Source organism: Caenorhabditis remanei, chromosome I (assembly GCF_010183535.1).
Source record: "Caenorhabditis remanei strain PX506 chromosome I, whole genome shotgun sequence".
Lineage (NCBI taxonomy): Eukaryota > Metazoa > Nematoda > Chromadorea > Rhabditida > Rhabditidae > Caenorhabditis > Caenorhabditis remanei.
The window spans coordinates 9931725-9955435 of NC_071328.1; the positions used below are offsets into that span (position 1 = coordinate 9931725).

At 38.5% G+C, this 23711-nt stretch overlaps 8 protein-coding genes across 8 annotated transcripts; 3 read left to right on the forward strand and 5 right to left on the reverse strand.

The window, feature by feature from the left end:
* Positions 1–93: 93 nt before the first annotated feature.
* GCK72_002111 (uncharacterized protein) lies at positions 94–850 on the reverse strand (the record flags this gene model as incomplete). Its single annotated transcript, XM_003114667.1, has 3 exons — positions 94–229; positions 273–623; positions 672–850. 3 exons carry the CDS (start codon positions 848–850, stop codon positions 94–96), a joined length of 666 nt encoding a protein of 221 aa, XP_003114715.1.
* GCK72_002112 (uncharacterized protein) lies at positions 515–4857 on the forward strand (the record flags this gene model as incomplete). The annotated part of the gene is made up of 13 exons (XM_053723261.1): positions 515–625; positions 1285–1356; positions 1399–1941; positions 1985–2068; positions 2216–2545; positions 2588–2728; positions 2792–2905; positions 2963–3407; positions 3455–3489; positions 3851–3984; positions 4029–4147; positions 4198–4532; positions 4579–4857. 13 exons carry the CDS (start codon positions 515–517, stop codon positions 4855–4857), a joined length of 2742 nt encoding a protein of 913 aa, XP_053591906.1.
* Positions 4858–5017: 160 nt separating this feature from the next.
* Positions 5018–8926, reverse strand: GCK72_002113 (uncharacterized protein; the record flags this gene model as incomplete). The annotated part of the gene is made up of 9 exons (XM_053723262.1): positions 5018–5293; positions 5338–5670; positions 5721–6272; positions 6319–6474; positions 6518–6773; positions 6825–7639; positions 7683–8441; positions 8490–8776; positions 8830–8926. The coding sequence occupies 9 exons, from the start codon at positions 8924–8926 to the stop codon at positions 5018–5020; spliced, it is 3531 nt and encodes a 1176-aa protein (XP_053591907.1).
* Positions 8927–9129: 203 nt separating this feature from the next.
* Positions 9130–11228, reverse strand: GCK72_002114 (uncharacterized protein; the record flags this gene model as incomplete). Its single annotated transcript, XM_003114965.2, has 8 exons — positions 9130–9232; positions 9286–9507; positions 9562–9625; positions 9670–9894; positions 9946–10245; positions 10292–10492; positions 10536–10865; positions 10910–11228. The coding sequence occupies 8 exons, from the start codon at positions 11226–11228 to the stop codon at positions 9130–9132; spliced, it is 1764 nt and encodes a 587-aa protein (XP_003115013.2).
* Positions 11229–11272: 44 nt separating this feature from the next.
* Positions 11273–16186, reverse strand: GCK72_002115 (uncharacterized protein; the record flags this gene model as incomplete). Its single annotated transcript, XM_053723263.1, has 5 exons — positions 11273–11349; positions 11395–11889; positions 15043–15163; positions 15206–15288; positions 15961–16186. 5 exons carry the CDS (start codon positions 16184–16186, stop codon positions 11273–11275), a joined length of 1002 nt encoding a protein of 333 aa, XP_053591908.1.
* GCK72_002116 (uncharacterized protein) lies at positions 12150–14928 on the forward strand (the record flags this gene model as incomplete). The annotated part of the gene is made up of 6 exons (XM_053723264.1): positions 12150–12203; positions 13264–13490; positions 13533–14019; positions 14197–14680; positions 14726–14806; positions 14855–14928. 6 exons carry the CDS (start codon positions 12150–12152, stop codon positions 14926–14928), a joined length of 1407 nt encoding a protein of 468 aa, XP_053591909.1.
* On the forward strand, positions 15990–20424 carry GCK72_002117 (uncharacterized protein; the record flags this gene model as incomplete). The annotated part of the gene is made up of 10 exons (XM_003114915.2): positions 15990–16736; positions 16831–16993; positions 17039–17447; positions 17493–17718; positions 17766–17888; positions 17934–18232; positions 18278–19187; positions 19231–19409; positions 19455–19550; positions 19593–20424. 10 exons carry the CDS (start codon positions 15990–15992, stop codon positions 20422–20424), a joined length of 3984 nt encoding a protein of 1327 aa, XP_003114963.2.
* A 185-nt stretch (positions 20425–20609) lies between these two features.
* Positions 20610–22383, reverse strand: GCK72_002118 (uncharacterized protein; the record flags this gene model as incomplete). The annotated part of the gene is made up of 9 exons (XM_053723265.1): positions 20610–20947; positions 20993–21120; positions 21167–21401; positions 21448–21495; positions 21594–21684; positions 21957–22013; positions 22059–22143; positions 22191–22299; positions 22353–22383. The coding sequence occupies 9 exons, from the start codon at positions 22381–22383 to the stop codon at positions 20610–20612; spliced, it is 1122 nt and encodes a 373-aa protein (XP_053591910.1).
* Positions 22384–23711: the final 1328 nt, after the last annotated feature.

Below are 23711 nucleotides of genomic sequence, written 5' to 3' on the forward strand. Positions count from 1 at the left end.
GTTTATTTACATGCAATCAATTTACGCCCATAGACGCATTATAAACAGTATATGTGAATCAGGTTAAAATGTCAGCAATGTTAGTTATTCAATTTAGATGTCCTCTTCGCTGTTTGAAGGGTAGTGACGACCTCTTTTGTTGTTCTTCGTTGGGAGAAGGCTGTCTGTGTCACCATTCCCCGAAAATCCGTCGTTGGCGAAAGCAGCAAGATGATTGAGGCGAGAGCGTCTGAAACAGCAGTTAAAGAAGATTTTTCTTATTTAAAAATTACCTGCGACAACATTTGCGAATCAAGAAGTAGGCTACGAGTACAACGACAGCGGACAGTCCACCAATAACCATAGATCTAAACTCTTGATGTTCATTGGAGTGCATCCACGCATTGAAGTCCGAGCGGATATGAGTAATTCGGGATTTTAGAATTTGGATATCTTCTTTAAGATCGTCGCGAGTTCGGGTTAACAAGTCTTGAGTAGTCTGGTTGGCCGTTTCGTTGATGGGAGAGACGGTTTCATGATTGAAGAACGGCACATGGGTGTTTTGAATCGCATCGAACATTCCACTGAAGACATTCTCAACATCGCGGAAGAAACTGGCAGGGATTTCGTCGTCAGTATCATTTCTGTAAGTGGTATTTCAGATAGGAATTGAAAACCCATTTGAAACATACACATGCATTGTCATGCGAATCAAGTGTTTCGACGCATTGATATCCTTCAAAGCTTCGCTGATTTCATGCTCGATCGAATCCTTTTTATCAACACGGTGAGGTTCCGAATAAACCGATTTCGAGATTGATGCAGAGAAGGCAGTAGTGATCGTGAGAGCAAGAAGGATTAGATAACGCATCTGTAAAACAGTGAATGAAGGCTGCGGGAAAATGAATGGTTGATTTTTCACAAAAAAAGAAACTGAATGGAATGATTCCATGTGTGGGCTGACTACAACGAAAACACTCACTTATTTCTATATTGTTCTTTTCCCGCCGATGAAGGAAAACGGAAAATTTTCGCGCTCATTACAGGGCTATCGACAGCTCGCTTTGGTGTCAGTTCTGAAATTTTTTTATAAGTTTTTAAATACGAGAGGTTTTATGTCTATAATAATTTTCAGTTTTTCGACCGTATCGTTTTCTAAATTGCGCTAAATATAAAAATTAGGTTTGAATCTCCGAATATTTAATAGTCGCTGCGGGACCCGCCTACACTGCTGCGCCTTTAAACAACATTTTTGTGATTTGCTAGTTTACTGGAATAATAAAAATATCCTTACGAAGTTATCAGATGGCAAACCGAAGTGCAGTTCTTCCAACAGAAGAACATTCTCAGCGAGACACGCCGTCACATCATCATGAAGTAAGCAAAAGCTATTACAATCGCCAAGAAAATATTTTTCAGCCCAGTATAAGAACGACTGCCCAGTATGCCGGATCTACCAAGAAGCATGTGCCTGTTATTGACATAGAATCGTTTCCCAAAGAAAACCCTAAACTGCATGTTCCAACTCAAGACGCTCGTTTCTCATCAGATACCCAACCAAGTTCTCGTTTTTCTAACAATTCACAGAAGAAAAATGAACGTGCTCAAAAAAATTCTTTCAATTTGACATCGAAAAAACAATCAACTTATTCTGATCATATACCGGTGTTTCATCGAAGCCCAAACAAAGATTTAGCAAGCAACAAGAGGGCATCTTCGAAAGGAAATTCGAAAAATTCTACGAAGTGCATTCCATCTTCACAAATTTCTTCCAAAAGTAAATTACCTCCGAAACCACATGCCGCTTCTGGCAAAATCGCGCTGACAATAAACGATGTTGGAGGATCGTCATCTAGGAATACAAAAGGCCATAACATCGGCGAAAATCGCCTGATTAAAAATCAGTCTTTATTGCCAGAACCATCTTATTCGGATTCGGAAACCGACACATTGAATAATAATGTAAGAAAATAGTTATTGTCAGACATTGTAAATTCAATTTTAGGCAACTGAATTTCAATCTGATATCGACATAAAAGAAACGGCGATAGTAGACATTCAAGATTTTGTTGAAACTGTTGATACTGTGGTAAGTTATATGAGAAATTTATACAACTATGGTTTCAAGCAAATGTTCGAAAAGTATAGTTGTGAATCCTAGTTTAATGAAATTAATGAGTTGGGATACCCGTAGAGCAGTTCTGATTATTTTTTTGAAGTTTTTTTTTGTTTACAGACACAAGAAACAGAAACACATCCAGCAACAGACCAACTACCGATTGATAGCGAGATAAAAACTCCAGCTCATTCTGAAAGTCCATTCGTTACAACAGATGATATTGAAACTAGTTCGAACTGCATGGATTCTCCAGCTTGTGTGGAGCAGAAGACTGTGCACGTCACAGCGAATGACAAGGATCCCAATGAGAACACCATGAGTTCTATTGCTTCTACAACGCAGGAGGCAGATGTATCGAATGCCTCAACATATGGCAATGAATTCCGTGGGAATCCCACAAATTCAATTGCGCCTGTAACGGGAAAGACTATGTGTAAACAACAATCAGTGAGATACAGTGTCAGAAAAATATAACGAAACCTGCTTCAGATTGAAGCTGAGATATTGTGTAATGCGAATCAATCAGCGATTTTGAAGGCTCCCAAAGCAGTGAACACAAAACCTGTTAATACAAGAGCCTCTTCAAAAAATCGGAAGTCTGTACCAAAACAAACGGAATATGATCCGAAGGTGAGGGTATTTGTCGATGTTGCATCGATATTTTTCATTAAGGAATATTTGTCTAAATTAAAGGAAGCGGAAGACGTCGTAAAAAGAAGCAAATCTGAGTTTGAAGCTAAGAAGAAATTCACAATGTTTTTACCAGAAGCTTTCAATAATAGCTCATTCTCGGAATCAACACTTGAGGTACAGTTTTTTGTTGATGTAGATCTCAATACGATAATAATAAGAGAAGCTTTTCAGCAGTTGTATGGGAGGTTCAATGTTCGCAATGTTAGGGTTCACTATAACAATAAAGGAGAACGTCTAGGATCTGGAACTATGGTAGTAGTAGAAGACTACACTGAAGGCGTTAAAAACTGGGTTCCTGATCGTGATTGGCGAGCATTGCGAATGATGCCATTGAGAACACGCGACATGATTCGACATTCGGAGGCAATCGTCAAAATATACTTGGAGTTTCAATCGCATATCCTCTGGACCGAAGAAAAAATTGAGGTATTCATTCCCACAGGGTATTCATATTTATGGTTTGCAAAGCGTTTCAAGGAAAAACTTCAAGATGAATTTCATGCTACCGACTTCAAACTCGTTTACGACGTCAATGGTCAATGTATGAAAGTTGCGATCATTCTTCTGACATATGCTAATGCAGAAACGTTGAATAAGGTCCTGCGATGTAATGAAGGTATAGTTGAAACGGTGTTATTTTCAAAATAAATTCTAATATTTCAGTATTCGACCCCAAACTACGCATAAGAATGCTGGAAGTAGTCGACAAACCGATTGATTTTGCAAGCAGAGAATAATGAAAACAATTTTGATATGATTATTTCTAAACGCCTGATTCAATAAATCTGTTAGTTAACTCGAATGTTGTGAAACTTCATCACAACAAAACGAAAAACATTTTTAAAAATATCCGAGACGCATTACAACTTCTGAATGACTTGACTGAAAAAATTGAACCATCGCTCACAATTTTACGTGTACTAATTTCAAAAGGTAATAGAAGCTTCAGTTCGAAAAGTTATTCATTGAATAGTTTGAGTCTACTAGAAAAACTACTACTAAAGACGAAATGGTAAGTAGGAGATTCTCCTCTTGAATTCATCTTAATCTTTATGACAGTTCCCATACTCATGGTTGTCATCAGCTGTCAGTTGGTCATTGATTCCCATTCATCTATTCGGAATTCTTTATGTTTTGATTGCATTCAACTTCCGTCCGTCTCATAATCCAGAACGGTCGTATCTCAAAGATTGGTACTGTATATTATGACTTGAATGAAATAAATGAAACAGTTCAGGTACTACTACAATTGTGTATTCCAATTGGGTCTCGGTCTTCTGATGATTCCAGATATTTTGATTAGTTTATCCAGTGGATGGCATTATTCCGTCTGCCAATCAGGGTCATTATATACTGGTGAAAACAGTTCAGAGCCGAAGTCACATAAATATGAGTTTTCTTTCCAGGTGTTTTGTCTGGAAGTGTAGTTTTCGTCTGGACAATAACCAAAGTCATTGATCTTTTCGAGACAATGCTTCTACTTTATGATGCTCGTCGTCCACTTACAATTCATATCATTCATCATTTTCTGTCTCTTTCGTATGCTTTCACTTTCTATTCTCTCAATTTTGCAATTCATCGTTGGATTGTCTTCTTCAATTTGACTGCTCACGTCTTCCTCTATGCATATCTATCTGGATTCAAAATTCTCAATCGGTGGACCCCTTGTTGGGTTGCTGTGTGTTCATCACAGATGCTACAACTTATTCTTCCATTTATTGCATCCTTATCAGCTGCTGCTGTAAGTAATGGGAAGAGAAATCAAGAATTAATTTTGGAAATTTCAGAAAATGGCACGTGGAACACAGTGTGATGCAAATGCATTCGGAATCCTGACTTTACAAATCGGACTTGGAGTCATGATTATCCTTTTTGCTGATTTCTACTGGTCACGTCTTCAAGAATTCCGTCGAAAAAACATGAAGAAGGAACAAAGAGAGAAAGAGGATGAGAGCCCAAAAAAGAAAAAAAAAGAAGAATCAATGTTCAAAAAACGACCATCTGATGAGACAGTCCTATTTGAGAATGACTTTCCTGAACTGAGATCTGTTGTGTTCTCACCGTGATCATACCAAGGGACAATAAAACTCTGACTATTGACAGTTTTATTTAGGGTAGCCGATAAAATAAGTTTGACAACTTTTCAACGGATTTTGACAATAAATGACACATATAATATTGTGATCACTGGGATTAAATATAACGGGGTGAGGAGGGTTAAACGGTTTAGATAGCTTCAATCATTTCTCTCAGTTTGCTGACATCGAAACTTTCATTACGAGCGCATTCAACCAGGTGACGAATCTTTGGGTCAATGATCAAGTTCGACGCGAACTTATTGCTCTCAGCGTAGGCGTTACGAACTACTTGATGATCGATTCCAGCCAGCTTGGCAGCATAGAAACCGTATGACTTTGGACAAATTCCGGATTCCAATTCGTACAAAAATGTAACATCTTCCATTGTTGGATCCTCGTTATTTTCTTTGTCCACGACGCATTTCTGAAAACATATAAATCAGATTGATTTCTTCTGAATGAACTAACCATATGAGCCAATCTGACATTTTCATGATTTGTAAATGAATCACAGATGGAGTGGTAGTGAGTAGAAAAGAATGTACGGCAGATAATATCATCCGCGATTTTTTGGAGGACTGCAGAAGCGATGGCAGTTCCGTCGAACGTACTTGTTCCACGGCCGAGCTCATCGACAAGTAGAAGCGAATGTTTTGTTGCATTTTTCAGCATAATATCTGTTTCCTTCAGTTCGATGAAAAAGGTAGATTCTCCACACATGATACGATCATTGGCTCCGATTCGGGTAAAAATGCGATCAATCGGGGTAAGACGCATTGAGAACGCTGGCACCTTACATCCCTTCAAGAATAATCATATTAATCATACTTATCTACCTGAAAAACAATTACAATGTGAGCAAGAATAGCGAGAACTGCGGTTTGTCTCATCAAAGTCGACTTTCCACCCATATTAGGACCAGTGAGAAGCATGACGGCCGCTTCTTTTTCACCCATAATTGTACTGTTAGCGATGAATGAAGTTGTTTGAGTCACTTCATTTCTCGATTGAAGTGCGAGACATGGATGAACTCCTTTTTCAACAACGAGGTACGGCTTCGTCGAATCAAAATCGAACTCTGGCATGCACATATCAAACGGACAAGAGTTTGAGAATGTAGCGAGAGATGTGAGCACATCAAAGTTGGAAACAAGTCGAACCGTCTCAAGCCAGACTGGATTTTTGTGACCGAACTGCTCGAAAACACGACGTGTTGCATCATCTCCTAACTTTGATTTCTCCTTTTCAGCAGTATCAAGAGCAGCGACCAATTCTTCAGAATCCGGAGTCGAGTAGCGAATGAATCCTTTTCTTCTAGATTTTAACTCGAACGATGATGAAACTTTAGCATTTTCTGGCATCTCGAGGAGATACTTGACTTTTCCAGAATCGACAAACTTGATCTGAAATTTCAAATAAAATGTTTGAAAAACACATGATTTCACGAACCGCGCAGCTGTATTTTTTTGCAATCGTATCTTTGTAAGCATTCAACTCGCCCAGTGCTTCTTTGACTCTTGCAGTAGCTTGATCGTATTCTTCGTCACATCCTTCGTTTGGAACGATTTTTCCATCTTTTTGAGCAGTTGTACGGTCGAACATTTTCTGAAAATAAATATAATTTCAATAATTGTGTTTATGTGGCTACCTCAAAGAAATATATGTTTTCATCGACTTCTTCCATCTGTTGTTCATTCCCAAGCAATTCATCGAGAAGTTCGCAACCTTCCCCGTCCTTTTGAACTTTCAAGTATTCCTTACGTAGTTGGTTACATAACTTGAAACCATCAATCGCAGATAACAACTCTCCAATCTTTTTTTGATTCGTTTTGATGGTATCAAAAAAGATCGCACGACTATCAGGATGCTTCTCCGCACGATACTTCAATCCGATTGTGTGAATTCTGCAATGAAGTGATTATAACACTTGAATAAATTACAAACGAGATTATTACTTTTGAAGGAGTCTGTCCAAATCGGGGATCTTTTTCAATGTAGCTGTGGCGACATTGACGAAGGAAGTTGCATCTGAAGAAGTCATCCATTTGACAGCTTCTTGGCGGAGATGCAGTTTCTTCGGATCACAAGTTGGCTGAAGAAGCCAGGAACGGAGTAAACGACGACCAAATGGAGTGGAGCATTTGTTGATGACATAGTACAGAGAAGTCAGGTGAGAATCTCTTCCATTGGGAACAATGTTCAAATTCTCAAGAGCTGTACCATCCAGAATGAGATTTTTACCTGTCCAGTCAATTTTTTTGTCTTTTGACGACTGTTTCTCAGTTTTCGAGGTTTTGGAATCATAAAAGGTGACGTTGCGCATTGATAACATGTCCACGTCAATCAAACTGTCTCGTAGATACCAAACAATAGCTCCAAAAGCGGAAAGGGCCAAGTTCCAATCAGATGATGGTTTAGGGAGTACACTAGATTCGTCCAACATCGATTTGAGAACGTCCGGCCATCCGGATACATCCGATCCAAAGTAATCATCATTTGAAACTAGCCTGACGACATCATCAGATGTCATGAATTGTTTCTTTGCAAGAAGATGCTCAATCGGAACAGAGAAAAGGATTCCATTGATGATAGATTTGGTTGAAGCCGAAATAGTGTTTCTTTCCACAAGTGTCTGCACGACGATAACATTTGCCAGAAGTGTGCGCAGTTTGGAACGATAGTCATCGTCGTCGAACTGCCCGATTCTGATATGCGCAGTAGTAGTATCAATCATGCAAATTCCATAAGAAGACTTTCCAGTTTCAGCATTCTGAATAACAATATTTGTTTGTGTTTTATGTTTTAGAACTTACATGAAACTCTTTGATTGCAAGTAAATGTTTTGCAGTTGGATCAAGAGTAGATGCGGCACTTCCTAAGTCGACTCCATCAAGCACTCCGTACGTTCTAGTTCCATTCGAAGTTACTCTACAAACTTCTCTTCTGACCACTTTATCCTTTGCTTTAGTCTTTTGGTTACGCTCTTCAAGCATTTGTGGCGTTTCAGTTTGTTCGACTCGAGCCACTTTATAACCATGGTTCATCAGCTGATCGGCGAACTTGGAAGCAGCGTGTTCGGGAAAGCCAGCATGAGCATAGGATCCTCGCATAAAAGCAATATTCAATGCACGAACAACTTCAACAGCATCCATGTGATATGTTTCATAGAATTTTCCTACTTTGAAAAGGATGATCGTATCGAAATGTTGTGACTTGATTGTCCACCATTGCCGATGACCAGGTGTCTGTTTTTGATGGAACTCTGGAGGAACCCACAAAGTTTTCGGATCGTATTCAGGATCAGACATTGGACGTTTGCATCCGTCGCGAATTTTATCAGGTTTGAGCCAGTCAAGTGATTCATGATCGAATCGTTCTGCGGGTTCTTCTTCTTGTTTTTTCTTAGAGCCACCTTTTTCAACATTCTTTCTTTTTTCACCTCCTCCTTCCATGATTTTGTTCATCTTCTCTTTAACTGCAACCATTGAAACCTCATCGATATCCGGAATAACTTTTCTGACTTTCGAGAGCCCACTTGATTTCACACTTTTAGGAGTATCAACGAGTCTTTTCTAAAAAAAAAAAGGTGATTTCGTTAAAATCATTTAAAAAACACTAACCGTCATCTTTTTCGCTCTTTTTGGAGTGTTTTTGGGTGTTGTTTGAGGAGTACTTTCATACGTGACTTCACAATCATCACTTGCATTCTCATCCACTTCGGACCCATCTGTAGACTCATTGGCTGCTTCATCTTCGTTCATTTCAAAATCTTCATCTTTGTCATCGTCTTCCCCTTCTGATGACGATGATACTACTACTCTGGCACGTTTTGGAGTGTTCTTTATTATTTTCACAGGGCTGCTGACGGTTTGTGAGTTAGTTCTTTTCAAAACTTTCTTATCTTCATCTAAAAAAATTTTTTACACAGTAATTATAAAAATCGAAAAATAAAATAGTTACCTTTCTTTGATTCTTTTGTTTCGCCTTTCTCATCTGGTTTATCCGATTTCGGAGTCTTCGTGAAAAAAGACATCAATGAACTCTGTCGCTTCGACATCCTGATGGGAATCGTACAAAAAACCATCAGCAAAAAATGATAAAGGTATTATGGTCTTTCAAGAAACCGGTGACAGGTGTCAAATGTTTACAACATAACCAATTCATTCGCAGTGCAAAATAGTGTCGAATTGTGAAGTTAAAATATCTATATATCTATCATACAGTACAGTTCTAATTTAATCTTCTCATGAAATATCGATATCAACGAATTTCGTATCCTGCTTTTCCATCTTTTCTTGCTTTGCTACCTTGGGCCATATATCGTCTATAGTCAGTTGCAAACCGATCTTTCGTGGTTTCTTCACTGAAATTGTTCAATTAAAATTTTAGAAACACATCAAGTTATGAAGTTCTTACCGGAAAAGATTATCTACCCAGAAGTTTATAACTGGTATGTCTGTTGGATACTCTGCCACTGGAACTCCAAAAAACTGACGGTTCTTCGTCTTACCTCGAGCAATTTTGACATCTTTTATCCATTGAATATCGACTGTGGACTCCCAAATCGACACTGTTGGGCCGTTTTCGGAAAACTTCGGGATATTAGACGAATCCAAAGATGGGTTTTCAGCAGCTATTCTAGAAATGAGACAGTTACATAGATTACGATTCCCAATACGTTTTCAAACTAACAGTTCAGTGTCCACGATGATGGCTAATGATGATGGTATCGACAGGAGATCCGAATCGATCAACTCTAAAAATAAGTTATTGAACCTTGCAAAAATGTCAGATCTCAACTTTGTTTCTTCTTTTCAGGTTCGTTTGATGCCACAGTTCCTGAAGGTCGCTTACTTTGAGTTGACAGCCGTTTTGGTGCATTCACGCCTTCCCTTCCCCCACTGTTTCTAGTTGGTTGGTCTTTGAGAGCTTTCGGTTTCGAACCGACCGGCTCACTCACGCCTAGAGTTGAAGTCATAGAAGCGTTTGTCTCTAGTGCGTTCTTGACCTTCGATTCATTTTTAGCTAAAATTTAAAAATATTATTCATATTGAATGGTGTTTTTTATATCGAAACCTCTTCTTTTTTCTTCCGCGATCAGTTCACAATGCTTGCAATACGGACTGCTTCTCCTATTTTGTCTTTTCCCGTTTGTGCAACGTTCCTGCTTTTTCGAATTATTCTCTATCGTAAGATTATGATCTATTGAATGATGAATACTGGCCAGTGTAGCTACTTTCTCCGTTGGTTTTATTTTTCTTTTCGGTCTTTCAGATAGGGCCATAGCCGACAAATCAGTATGTTGTTCATCAGGTACCGCTAACTCTACTACGTTCTTTTTGTGGTGATTATTCGATAGTATTTGCTGATGTTTTACTGAAAGCAACAAAAATATACAAGTATTCTGAAATATAAAACTCACCAGTGACAGATTCTCGCGATGAATTATCGCTGGGATTAATCTCTTTGAGAGGTTCTTCACCCAGGACGCTTTTGATATGTTTTGTTTCGCCCGTTTGTCTAGGTGTTGACAGCCGGGATGAACTTGGTGGAGTCTTCGGATGGTCTTTCATTGTTATCATATTTTTAAAACCAATTATAGAAGAATTTGGTACATGAATCTCTGGAAAAGCCGAAGTGATCAGAGTTAGTAAAGGACAAGTTACCTGTAGTTAATTGCGGAGCCAAAAAAGAACTACCGTTAGTTATAGTAGGTGTACTAGAATTTGTGTGATTTTCAGTTCCGGGCTCTTTTTTTATAGCTAACACTGCATTATTCGATCTGCTTTGTGTATTCAGAAAAAGTTTCGGAACAAGTATGCCATGTCGAACTTCATCAATTTGTGAAAGCTCAGCTTTGATTGCATTCAAACATCTGGCAGGAGCCACTGATTTTTTTGAAATTCTCGGAGTACCCGCAACACTCGGTTTTTCTGATTCTGTGAAAGTCGTTTGCGCCTTCGATTGTTTCAGAGGGATCGCAGTTTCACAGGAGCCTATAAAATCACTTCTAGTTATTTGAAAACAACATTACAAGTACCTTGAACTTCTATTTTTATAGATTTTTCTACACGGGACACCAATCTTTTTTCGTCGGTTTCTTCTTTCTCCTCTTTTTCAAATTTCTTCTCTTCCTCTTCATCCGTATCGTCTTCATCGCTTAAACTTTCCTCACTAGATTCACCAGCGGTACTTTCTTCATCCACTACCGATTCTTCATCTTGCGATTCATTTTCTGTTTTATTTGGAAAAAAGGTTCTGGTCGATGTTGTAGGGTCTCGATCGACTCGTGTTTCTCTTGAAGGATATTCGAATGATTCTCGCTTCTCGCGTGGTTGAAAGAAAACATCGTCATCCATGTCTCTGAAATTGGAAGGTGCATTTAGTTTTTTTCCCAAACTCTTTACTCTGGATATCGTGAGTTATATCGGCTACTGCATGACGAAGTGGAATAAAACTCAACTTTGGGAATTCCGGACACTGAAAATTCGATTATGTTGCCATACAAAACAATACGCTTCTTACCATACGAAGAACTTATAATTCTACACTTTTTCCTCTGACAGCGGTTTCCGTATTGCTCTGTTTCCCGTTCTTTTTTTCCAAACTTTTCATCTAATTGCAAAGATCTTTTCAATGCTTGATGATCCCCATCAAACGACTGGATGGAGTTCCGTGGAGCCGATACACTTCCCTTCCCAAATAATGAGTGATATTGAAACATGCGATTGACGAACGTTTGTTGCCGAGAAGGGACCATATTCTCCGGAAAATAAAAATTTCCGTAACGATCAATTTCGATATGCGATTCTGGAAGACCTCTTTGCTCTCGCTCGGCATATTTCCGCTCCAAGTTTTGCACATTGAACATAAATCTTTTATGAGCTTTTTCGAAACCATCAGCCAAATCCCGTGTCGTCTGACGTGCTTTCACAGCTGGTTCTATGGTCTGATCTTCATCTTCATATTGCTCAGAATATTCCTCCTCGGCTCCTTCACTCGAGCTCTCTGTTGATCCATCTGCAATTTTTAAATTTTTATCTTCGAATTCGTCTATCTTTCGTTAGGTTACTATTTCGATTTTGGCCTCATTCACCTTTCCTCCTTTCTTATTTCTCAAAAAGTGCCGACATTATGACAGAGATTCGAACACACCCAACATGTAATTTATAAATAAGAATGATTTGTGCAAAACGTGAGGAGCTCAACGTGACGACACGCTGTACGCCCAAGCACACTGTATCGTTAACTTATTTCTCGATTAGAACAGTATACTGACAATGAATAATGAAAACTCTACACCACCAGCTCCTAAAATCATGCGTCCCGGTCATGTAAGATTGAATATTGCACGGTCTCCCATACTGCGAAAAAGAACTGCAAGGAACGTGAAGGCGATTTTTTCACGTTTTAATTCAATTCTTTTATTTTTTGCACTGAAAATTCAGTTTTTTCAGGTTTTTAGACGGCACAATGGATGAAAAAAGGTCCCGTCCTACAGAATTGTAGAAAATAAAACTCTCTATCTTATGAGCCAGAAAACGTGAAATTTGGTCTGAAATTCACTTTTTCTATACAGAAAAACTGATTTTCAGAAAATTGAGATTTTCTGCCATTTCATCCAATATTTTTTTTCAAAAAAATTGTAACAGTTTTGGAGCATCCTCAAAAACATTATGTGCAATTTTTATTAGAAAGTGTTTTCTACCAAAAAAGTTATACTCAATTTTCTGAAAATCAGTTTTTCTGTATAGAAAAAGTGAATTTCAGACCAAATTTCACGTTTTCTGGCTCATAAGATAGAGAATTTTATTTTCTACAATTCTGTAGGACGGGACCTTTTTTCATCCATTGTGCCGTCTAAAAACCTGAAAAAACTGAATTTTCAGTGCAAAAAATAAAAGAATTGAATTAAAACGTGAAAAAATCGCCTTCACGTTCCTTGCAGTTCTTTTTCGCAGTATGGGAGACCGTGTATTGTAATATGAATATGGCATAAAGATAATGAGGAATAGCATAGGAGTAATTGAGAGCGTGGGTCCCGGAGAAAGGAAAACCTTGCAGCACCAAGTCTCCTTCAAACTAATGGGGTTATTCACGTCCGGAAGAAACGTTTTTTCCCTCGATTCATTTCCCGGAAAAAAACGTTTTTTCCGTTTTTCGCAGTTTTTTCCGGGAAATGAATCGAAGGAAAAAACGTTTCTTCCGGACGTGAATAGCCCCATAAAGAAACTAGGCGCCGAGCCTTTCTCGTGAGAATCTCCTCCACTTGGTGGTCTGGCGCTAACTAACTAACTAGTAAGAGGAGAGCCTATGAAGAATAGGTTGACCCAGATATTATCTGGATCCTTCCAGTTCCCAATATGAAGCTCTCGAATAATAATTTTTCGCCAGGTTGTCGATAAATGGAGAGTTAAAGCGTTATTGGGAAAAGGAGCATGTGGTGTTGTGTACAAGGTAGAAGACAAAAACCGGAAAGGATACTGTGCAGCAATGAAGGTGGAATACGACTCACAGGAATTCGACCGCACTCTACAAATCGAAGTACACATACTAACCAAATTGAAACAGTCGAAGGACGTGTTGAATATTATTGATTGCGGCAAAAGAAAACACTATACGTAAGGAGATTTTTTGAATCAATGCATTTCAAAATTTTACAGATACATGGTAACAACTTTATGCGGAAAAGATCTTATGGCTCTCAAATTGAAGATACAGCGTGGATTCAATGATACAACTGTTATGCGCGTTGCTTTATTCACTCTTTATGGACTAAAGCAGTTACATGAAGTTGGATTTGTCCATCGTGATGTAAAACCGGGGAACATTATGACTGCAGCTAATCGTGGTCATGATTCCCGATTTCTCATTTTGATTGATTTTGGAATGGCTAGATCTTTTGTAATCACCGGTGACGACGGTCGGAAGAAGCTGCGTCCAATGAGAAGGAAGATTCCTTTGAGAGGAACTGTTCGATACTGTTCTATGAATGTACATGAACGTACCGAACAAGGGCGAAGTGATGACCTCATAGCCATGATCTATACGATAATTTTTCTGACTATTGGCTTGCCGTGGGCCCAGATCAAAAATGAGAACGAAATCATGTCGATGAAAAAATCAACGAAAGATGCGACATTATTCGAGGTACACAACAGCTATGGTTTTTCTAACCGATAAAAGTTTAGGACCTGCCGGAAGAGCTGAAAACTATATTTGAATATTTGAAAACACTTGGCTATGTGGATAGGCCTAATTATGAGAAAATTTACAATTTAGTGCGTTTCTGTCCTTTTCGATTAGTTCCAAACTATCCGTTTTCAGTTGATGACTGCGATCAACAGATTGAAAATCAACTTCCTGGATCCTTACGAATGGGAAGACGAGGAAATTGAAAAAATGGCGAAGGTTGAGCAAGAAGAAAAGGAAGAGAAAGAAAAAGAGAAGCAAAGGGAGAAGGAAATGGAGAAGAAAAAAGAGAAGGAGAAAGAAAATGAGAAAGAAAAAGAGAAGGAAGAGGAGAAGAAAGTGGATAAAGAAAAAGAATATGAAATGGGAAAAGAAAAGCAGAAAGAGAATGATCTGAAAAGTGGCCAAATGGAAACAGCCAAATCTGCCAAGTCTACAGATGGAGTGTTCGGAGAAGCGGATGAAGAAAAAAAATTGAAAGTCAAAACCTCTGATGAGCAACAGAAAACTTCAAATGTGGACATTTGTAACAAGCTGCACAGTGCAAAAGATCTAGCTAGTAGTCACTCTGATGCTAATGAAAACTCACAGATGGGCAGTGTTACGAAAACCGGAGATCGTAAGCATTTCTTCTCTAAATTTTTTGTTACTGTGACAAGTTCAGCTGTTCCGGGGCACGTGAACGACATGGAAACTGCTATCGACTACGATCAGTCCGAATACAGAACGAAAAAGGCTTTACCAAGTAAACTAAATAACGATTCAAGCGCATGCATTCATCGCGTTTTTTCAGAAGAAGAATTACAGTTTGTCGTTTACCCGGCCATTGCTCCTAACAACTTCACTGAGGTCATAATTCCTTTTTAACCCTACTTTCTGGTTAAGAGCTACTTGATATAGACAAATATTTGGATATTTCTCATCAACTTAAATCGATTATACGCATAAAAATTGAGCTTTTTAGTGTGAAGAATTTCTTACAGCATAAATGACGATTCTCTTCTCTCTTAATTCTCATTTTTCTAATTTGTTTTGCCTTTTCACGTCGCAAACTCTCCAGTTCTTGTTCTAACCGTTCAATCTCTTCATCATCCAGAACGCTCTGAAATAACTGCCTTGCTTGAATATAGATTCACAAAGTAACCTCGTTCCCGATATTCTGCGATGTTTCAAGATCGTTTGATGATTTCCTATTTGGAGTCGTCTTGACACGAGGCATCGAAGAAACTGGAAGTTGTTTTTATAGAAGTAGTGTTTCGGTCACAGTAAAAATTTGAGAGGAACGGTTAGTAGTTCTCAGTGAAACGGTGAAACAACGCAGTCCGAAATTATATCATTTATATTTTTGAAGCTATTGTATTGTCGAAATAAAAAAGTTCCGACATTTTTTTTCACGTCAGAATGCAGACACAGTAGTAATTTTGTACTGAGTCTGCATTTTGTCGTAAGAAAAAATGTCGGAACTTTTTTATTTTGATAATAGACTTTTAGAATTCATTTTCTAAAATTTTAAATAGCGCAAAACAAAGTTTGAAAAACATTCTTTACCGCACTGTCGTATAGTCTTGGGTGTTGTACGCAATTAAGCAGTGTTTGCACCGAAATTTTTTCCAATTCAAATTACAAAAACAGCGGGAAAAGCTTATACGTTTTGAAGAAGTGACTTTGTAAACCTTTTCGCATAAAAGTATTGTCGAAATAAAAAAAGTGATACCCGGTGTTTGCGGACTTACTGCTAATTTTAATAATTTTTCCACTAAGTCCGCAAACACCGGGTATCACTTTTTTTATTTCGACAATAGCTGCCAACTGAATTTACTTGAAAAAAGTCATGTTCGATTTTTTAACAATAATTGCACAACGCCATTTTAACAATATGTTTTTCAATCTCACAATCACCTCGATATTTTTCAGACTGAATCAGACTAATGAGGATAATCGGTAAAAGCTCCACAAAACGCGAACTGGACAATTTAGAGATTTTGATAAAAGACGTAAATTCGATCATCACGAGTTTCGTCGAACAAACCGTCGAATTACAACAACACGTGGCAGATTGTTTCCTTTCCGAATTCGATATCCATGGTTCAATCGATTTGAGAGCCATCACTAAACTGGCACGCATAACGTCACGTTACGCATCATCGGAAAGTTTTCAAAATCTTGGAAAATATCAGAGAATCACCCAAAAGCTATTCAATGCTTGGCAGAGTTTACGGAAAGATGCCTTAGAATGTTCAAGCAAATACAAAGCAAGTATCGCAGTGATTCCAGCGAAACTCTGTTTCTTCTTCTTTTATAATGGAGAGCTATGCAAAGCGGTTGTATGTTTGCTTGATTATATAGAACTCGTGCCGGAGGACGTACTTACGATGGAAGCAGCACTCCGATGGCTCATGTTTCTGGGTGAAACAGAGTTAGCTGAAAAGAAGATCAAGCAATGGAAAATGGAGAAAAGTTCAGAAGATCTTTTTGAAGCCACTAAAATTGCTATTTCATACCTTAAAAAATCGGATAATCGAGTAGATATGCTGAAGAAAATGATTGATTTACGCGATAAAATTCGAGCTGAAAATGTTCGCTCTTTCCCGAAATACGAGCTTGCTTCGTATGTCTATTGGCTCTGTTCAACATTCAGTAATGTTCCAGTCGGGAAAACTCTTAATGGATGTGAGGCAAGTTTAATTTCAATCTTTACACGACTAGCTCCTGTTATTGCTAGGTTTTTCTACCTTTCGGATATTCGCAGTTTACGATAGTTTCTTTCAGTTTCCCGATCGAATGTCACAGCTCCAAGAAGCATCCTCAAAGGCAGAAGCTATCATTCGAAATCGTGTCCCTGGTTTAGCCGCATATCAGTTCGACAACTCAGTGAGCACATCCATCTGGCCATTTCTCGAAGAGAAGCATCATGGGTCGAGTACTGACTACAGTAAGAGAGTTTAATCTGTGCTTTTAAATTGATGGCTTCTTTCAGTTCACCTAGGCAGCACAGTTGCTTGGCACTTCGAAATGCGTCGGGAATGGTCACTTGTCAACGTTTCAACTGCACAAACTCGTGATTCGATGTCATCCATGATTCTGAACTGGCGGATAGCGCTTAAATCTGCATCGTTCTTCCGGATTCTTCAAATGACTAATTTGCTGGCGTATTACACAACTATCATCGAAGAAGTTGGAACCGAGAAAAACGCCAAGCTTATGCGGATTTCCGTAGTTAATTTGTTATCTGCCAATCCGGTGTTGGTGCGATGTAGTACACCCAAAGAGTCTAGAGGTCCATCAAGAGCCCAAACACCGTTGCCAGGTGAAAAAAGTGGATATGTGCCGCATATATCAGAGACCATGGTAGCGCCTTTGGAAGATTTAATGGAAGACTTAGATTTGTGAGTGAAATACATAAATGTCTATAATGTTTAAGTTTGTTACAGATTTGATGAACAACCATTCCATTCTGTCACTAGAACATGTCCCTGTAATGTGTGCTTGCATTACCCCCTCAGTTGTACATTCGCGGCGGAATATATGATGTCATACTGTATCCATTCGAATTTCAACCAGACTTCATTGAAGCATTTCAATGAGGAGTTTATTCGTATTCGAGAACGAGGAATGTCAAGTCAAACAATGATGCAGCGTAACACTCAAGTGCGACCTGTGAGTTATACACTGGCTTTGATATTGACGAATATGTTTTGGTTTAGAGACCTAATATCATTCAAAACGAAGTGTTTGGAATGTGCGTTTGTCAATGGTTAGTGAGAAAAATTGATTCAAAACAATACGTCGATCAAGAATCCTTGGAAATATTCAATAACGCATTAAAGGTATGAAACCCGCATTTTTTAAATTAACTATTCTTTTCTTCTCAGATTGTCCGATATCTCAATATACGAACCACGGATCTGATGCTAGCAGTGCAACAACTCGGAAGACAACTCGAATTTCCTCAGGATTGTGACTACAGTTGGATGCAGCCAGTTATTAAGAAACCACGAGTTAAAGCTGGAATAGAAAATGCCATTGATTTGTTTCGCGCTGTTTCTCCCTTCGGACGTCGCCAAAAATGTGATATACAAGTTGATGATCGGCCCTTCGACAGTGCACGATACGAGAAAATTCGAACGGAAATGAAACTAGAAATGAATCTCTACGGACATATACTTTATCGGTAAGACGCTTCTTTTAATCTTTGAATTTAACTCGGTTTGTTCAGAGAATGGCGTTGCCGATTATTCCCATACATCGGAAGAACTTCGACAGATCCATGGGAAGCAGGTTATGCGTGGGCCGAGTCTACACTCATTGGTTCTAGAAATGCAATCCAATGTCGACTGGAAAAATGTAGGAAAGGAATGGTCACTATATCTGGAAAAGAAAGATTCGAAGCTTGCGTTCGTACTATGCCAGATGACATGACACTCGTTCAAATTGCTATGGCCGATGATAAGAAAATATACATGATCAAGTTACATGCTGATCGGGAACCAATCATAATGCCTCTTGCTCATTATTCACAAGCCTTAGAATTGATGGATAAGTTTACATTCATGTTGGAAGAAGATGAGCGTATTGCCAAGTATCCAGGAGAAATGACCCCTGAAGAGTTTTGGAAACGACGAAAAGTAGTTGATGCTCGTATGAAGTTGTTCCTTGAAGAAGTACAGAACAACTTTTTGAATGTTGCGGCAAATTTGTTGATGCCCTCCGGACGTTTGGGAGAAAATGCAGCTAAAATAGCAACGAAGATTTTCCAATCATCAAAAGGTGGTCTTCTGCTTGGCGAAACTAAAGAAATGGTGTATCTATCGGGAGCAATGGATTTCAAATCTTGGAAAACATTAGTGCTCAGGTTCTGTGGAATGCGTAAGATAGATGAGACATTTGTAAGTTATCTTCCTACGTTTCACAAACGGTCGATCGAAGAAATGAAAAGGGACCAAGAGAAGAACACATCTACTTCAAATGTAAAGAAGAAATACACCTACCTCGTTATATGCCCACATCTTTCACAATTTTGCTGGGAACGTCTGCCAATTTTTGATGATTTTCCATACGTTGGACGCCAAGTGTCAATCCATTCACTGTTCAGTCAGTTAGAAGCGATGAGAAATCAAGAAAAACAGGTCCGTATAACGTTCGATTATTAAAAGAAATCCTTGTTTTCAGATACCACTTCAAATTGACGTTCAGAATGCGTATTACGTTTTGGATCCTGAGAATAATTTGGGTGAAACGAAGCGGCGGATGCTCGATTATATCAATAATTTCAATTGGAAGGGAATAGTAGGAGAAGCTCCCAGTTCATCAGATATTACTACTGCACTCTCGCAATGTGACGCATTTTTGTAAGAACTTTTAAAAAGTAAGCAACGTTTTATCATATTTTTTAGCTACTTTGGTCATGGATCCGGATCCTCAGTTATGCCTCGCTCAGTCATAAAACAGTCAACATGCAATGCGATCAGTATGTTAATGGGTTGTGGAAGGTTAGGATACATAAAGTAAATATGAGATAATTTTCTTTTAAGCGTACGAACGATTCCACAAGCACTGGGATTTGATGGGAAGTCGGCACTTCACGACTATGCAATGGCGAAATGTCCACTGATTGTTGGTTGTTTGTGGACAGTTACAGACGGAGAGATTGATCGATTTCTGATCCGAATGGTTGATGATTGCTTTGAGAAAACAAGAACGGCTACTGGTATCGATAGGCTGAGACAACTATCAGAGGCAATGCATGAAGCTCGATCAAAAGCAAAACTGAGATATCTGACTGGGGCAGCTGTTGTTATGTACGGACTACCAGTAGTCTCCAAACCAGACGTCGGGAAGGAAAACAATCTTCATACTCCGAACAGAAACCGAAGCGTTAGCGGAAGGATGACGCCTTCAAGACAAAAATCACCGCTAGGGAACTCTGGAAACGCACCCAAAACTCCTGCTCAAAATAATTCTTTGAGTGTTCGTAAAGGATTACTCATTTCGAAAGAGATTTCAACTCCGGAACATATAACAAGCAATCGCAGAGCATCCCGAAAAGATGGACAGCTAAATTTAGCGGGAAATTCATTAAACGCGGTACAGGCTGCAACCCCATTACGTGCAGGTCATGCACTGAAAACTCCGGGAAAAACTTCAAAAGTGGATGTTAAAGCTTCAAGTGATCGTGATCTGAAAACTCCCAAGAAAACAAAAACTTTTCCGGCCGACTTCGACGAGAGTGATGAACTTCCAAAAAGATCAACGAGGCAAACGAAACCAACAACTCAAACTGTTTCTGAAGTTCTAAGCAGTACTGTAGAAGCGAGAACAACTCGATCCAGCGCCAGAACTCCATCGAGATCGCGAAGATTTTAATATCATAAATGACAATAGCTTCATTAATAGTTTTGTTGAGTGTGAAACAAAAAAACGGGTGTTTCTTTGAAGTGATTGTATCATTCATACTAGTCAATTTCATTTACGAGTAAAAGTATTTTCCTGTCAAATAAAGATGAATTTAAAGATTTATTTTCAATATTAAAACATGATTGGATTCCGACTTAATTATGACGATGAGAATTGTCCTGTTTGCCCGTTTCATAGAGGAGGAAGAGCTGAAAGTGATGTTCATGAAAGGACAAATTGTATGACTTACCGCAGTGATTCTTTCGAATAGTGTAGAAACATATCAGCGATACAACAATAAGCACTATAAGAATAATTGAGACGAGAGGAGCGAATCCACTGGCTAAAAAGTTGAATATGGTGTCTTGACCAACTGAACACACACGCTCATCTCGTCCATATGGACAGTTTGGACGACCATTACATGCCAAAGACTTTGGAACGCAGTTTTCATCTCCACACGCAAAAAGGCCTTCTTGTGTGCAATTTTTCACTAAAAGTACCAATTGAATTTGGGTTTTTGGAATGGATTTCTCACTTCTAGTATATGACGAAAAAAGAGCAGATATGGAAGTATTATTGAGACTTCGAACATCAGACAGATAGAATCGAACAAACATTTCATTGGATGGAGAGAAGACATCATTCGCTGACAGACCACAAAATCTTAAAATTGATATTTGTCTATAAGTGACTGCTTGTCAAGAGTTACCTTCTTAACGGCTTATCTGATGTGTCTCCCGAATAAACTTCGACAAAGTTTTGAGCGCATTGATTTGGTGCTTTTAGAGCAAATTCTTTCACATAAAATGCGATTCGAAAGTTACTGGGAACTGCAAGACGCCACACACAATCGAGTGTTCCAGATGCATTTTGTGGAAGATTTTTCATCAAATCTTTGGTTCGAATGAATCCATCTAATCCATTGAGATATTCCAGAAGACATTCTATAAATAAGGAATATGAAACAAATCCAGAAGTATAGAATCTCACCATGGTTATTAAAGCGTCCGGTTTTACTCGGAACTATAGCATATTCTGCTGAAAATCCTTGATATTCTAACATTGCATCTGATCGGAAACGAATCCAAAGAAAACCTGAAATGATAAGTTTCAATTGGGTAATATTTTAAATGTACCCGAAACTGCTCTAATTTCTCTTTTGGGCATTCGATCACCACAGAACCGAGCGATAAGCGGAGAAAACCCGTAGCGGCCATCACGAAATTCCTGGAAAAACAATAATTGGTAAGAGCTGGATTAATGAAGTTTCTATTAGCAATTTGGCTTCCAATTCTTCCATAATTCTCTAAGAAGAAAGTTCACATTTGATGACGTGCCTATCGTTTTTCTGACAGTAACCTAGATAGGTTGATTTGAAAAGTTCTCTAAGCTTAGTTCCGAGTCGGCGCTACTTATTTATTTGATAGTTTATGAGTTTTCTATGTTTTCTACGAAAGAAGACTAAGGAATCATTGAAATGGTTCTAATTGAAAACGCACAATGAAATCATTGGGGCACTCTTCTCCTGCCTCTATTTTGTCGTACGTTGATTCGATCTGGAATAAATTTGAAAATTGGAATATTTTCTAGAGACGACTCACTTGGAATACATGATGAAATTTAACAATGACATCGTGCTGTGGACGAGAATGAATTACTCGAACACAGTCGACATTCGGTGGATACCTGAACAGAGAATTGATTTATTTATATAATCGAAAATCGAACTGAACCTATCAGGAAAATTTGGTGAAGTGAATATATTGAAATTTTGTAATCCTATTCCTTTAATTGAGAGACACTGATCAAACTGTGGAGGTGGGTTGCCGTTTGAATAGGATACTGAAATTCAAGAATTAATATATCGGGGCAATTCAAACTTCATTTAAACTTACAGAAAGCCAATATCGGCAAAATGAATCGCATGAAGTGATAACATGCGCGAATGCTTTTTTTGCAATTCGGCAATAAACAAACCACTTTTTAGTTGGATGCAGGATTTCTGAAAGAGGGAAAAAGGATGAAGAAGAGAACCGATTGGACGTAAAAAGAAGAGGGAAAAACACAGAACAACAGGATAATGAGTGAGAGAAAAAACAGAAAATGGAAGAGGATTACTCGGTTTGGATTGGTTGGAAAACGAAATGGGAATTTCGGATTTTCAGAAGGAAAAGAGTTCAGAAGTAAAAGTGAACACTTTTTTAAAAGAACATTTTCGAAGCAGATTCTGGAGGTTTAGGTCCCGTTTTAATGCTCTCTTCAACAAGATCTTTATGTTTAGAGAAAGCAAATGAAAACAATTATTTGCAACTTGTCATCCTGGTAATCCCTGTCCCGATCACCGTTGCAAGAGTTGTCTGGCCCTCTTCTTGAAAAACGAAATTCAGGATCATTCTGAATAGCGAAACGAAATCTCATCTAAATATGATAAACTCTTTTTCATACACCCCTGTACTTTTGATATTAGAAGAAGGAAGTCTTGACCCGGAAAGAAAAAAGAAAGGGGATTCTTGAAAAGGGAAGAAAGATCAAAGTGTGAAGGAGCTATGACGACAAACGAAGAAAAAAAGGAGGGGGGACAGGTAGTCTTTCAGAAAGCGACTCATTCAAGTGGAAGCACGAAGAAAGAGATGTTTATGTAGGTGTTCTCCTCCTCCTCCACCTTCTTCCTTTTCTTTTCTTTTTCCTTTTTTTTTCTTCAGAATGCACACAATGAAAAAACGAATGAGAAGACGTTGAAGAAGACGAAGGAGAAGAAAAAGAAGTAGAAGAAGATGTAAGATGAGTTGAGTATAGAGATTCGAACTAAGAGAGCTTCAGACGCAGAGATGTGCACGGAAAATTGAGTTTGCTTCGAGTAGAATGGGCTCCAAATCGAGGGAAGCTCACGACAAAGACGTCGTTTTTGGCAGCGGTTAGGTCGGACGACGAATAGAGAAAAATGAAGAGGAAGAAGTGTCCATTAGTCGAATGAGTGAAGTCTGGAAGACAACGGAGAAAACGGAAAAGAAATAGTAAAAGTTAACTTTGGAAAACGGGAATAAGAGACAACATATTTTTTTAAAGTTGGAAACCTTTTTTTATTGTGAAAGTGCTGACTTTTAAGAAGTTTTTTGTTCTGAGTTATATTTTTATCTACATTAGCTTCTGTTATTATGTTCAGAAGTTGATTGCATGCTGGAATCTCGGTAAGACTACGGTAGCTACATTTACAGTAACTCAAAAGCAAAAATAGAGAAAGGTTCCAGCAGATC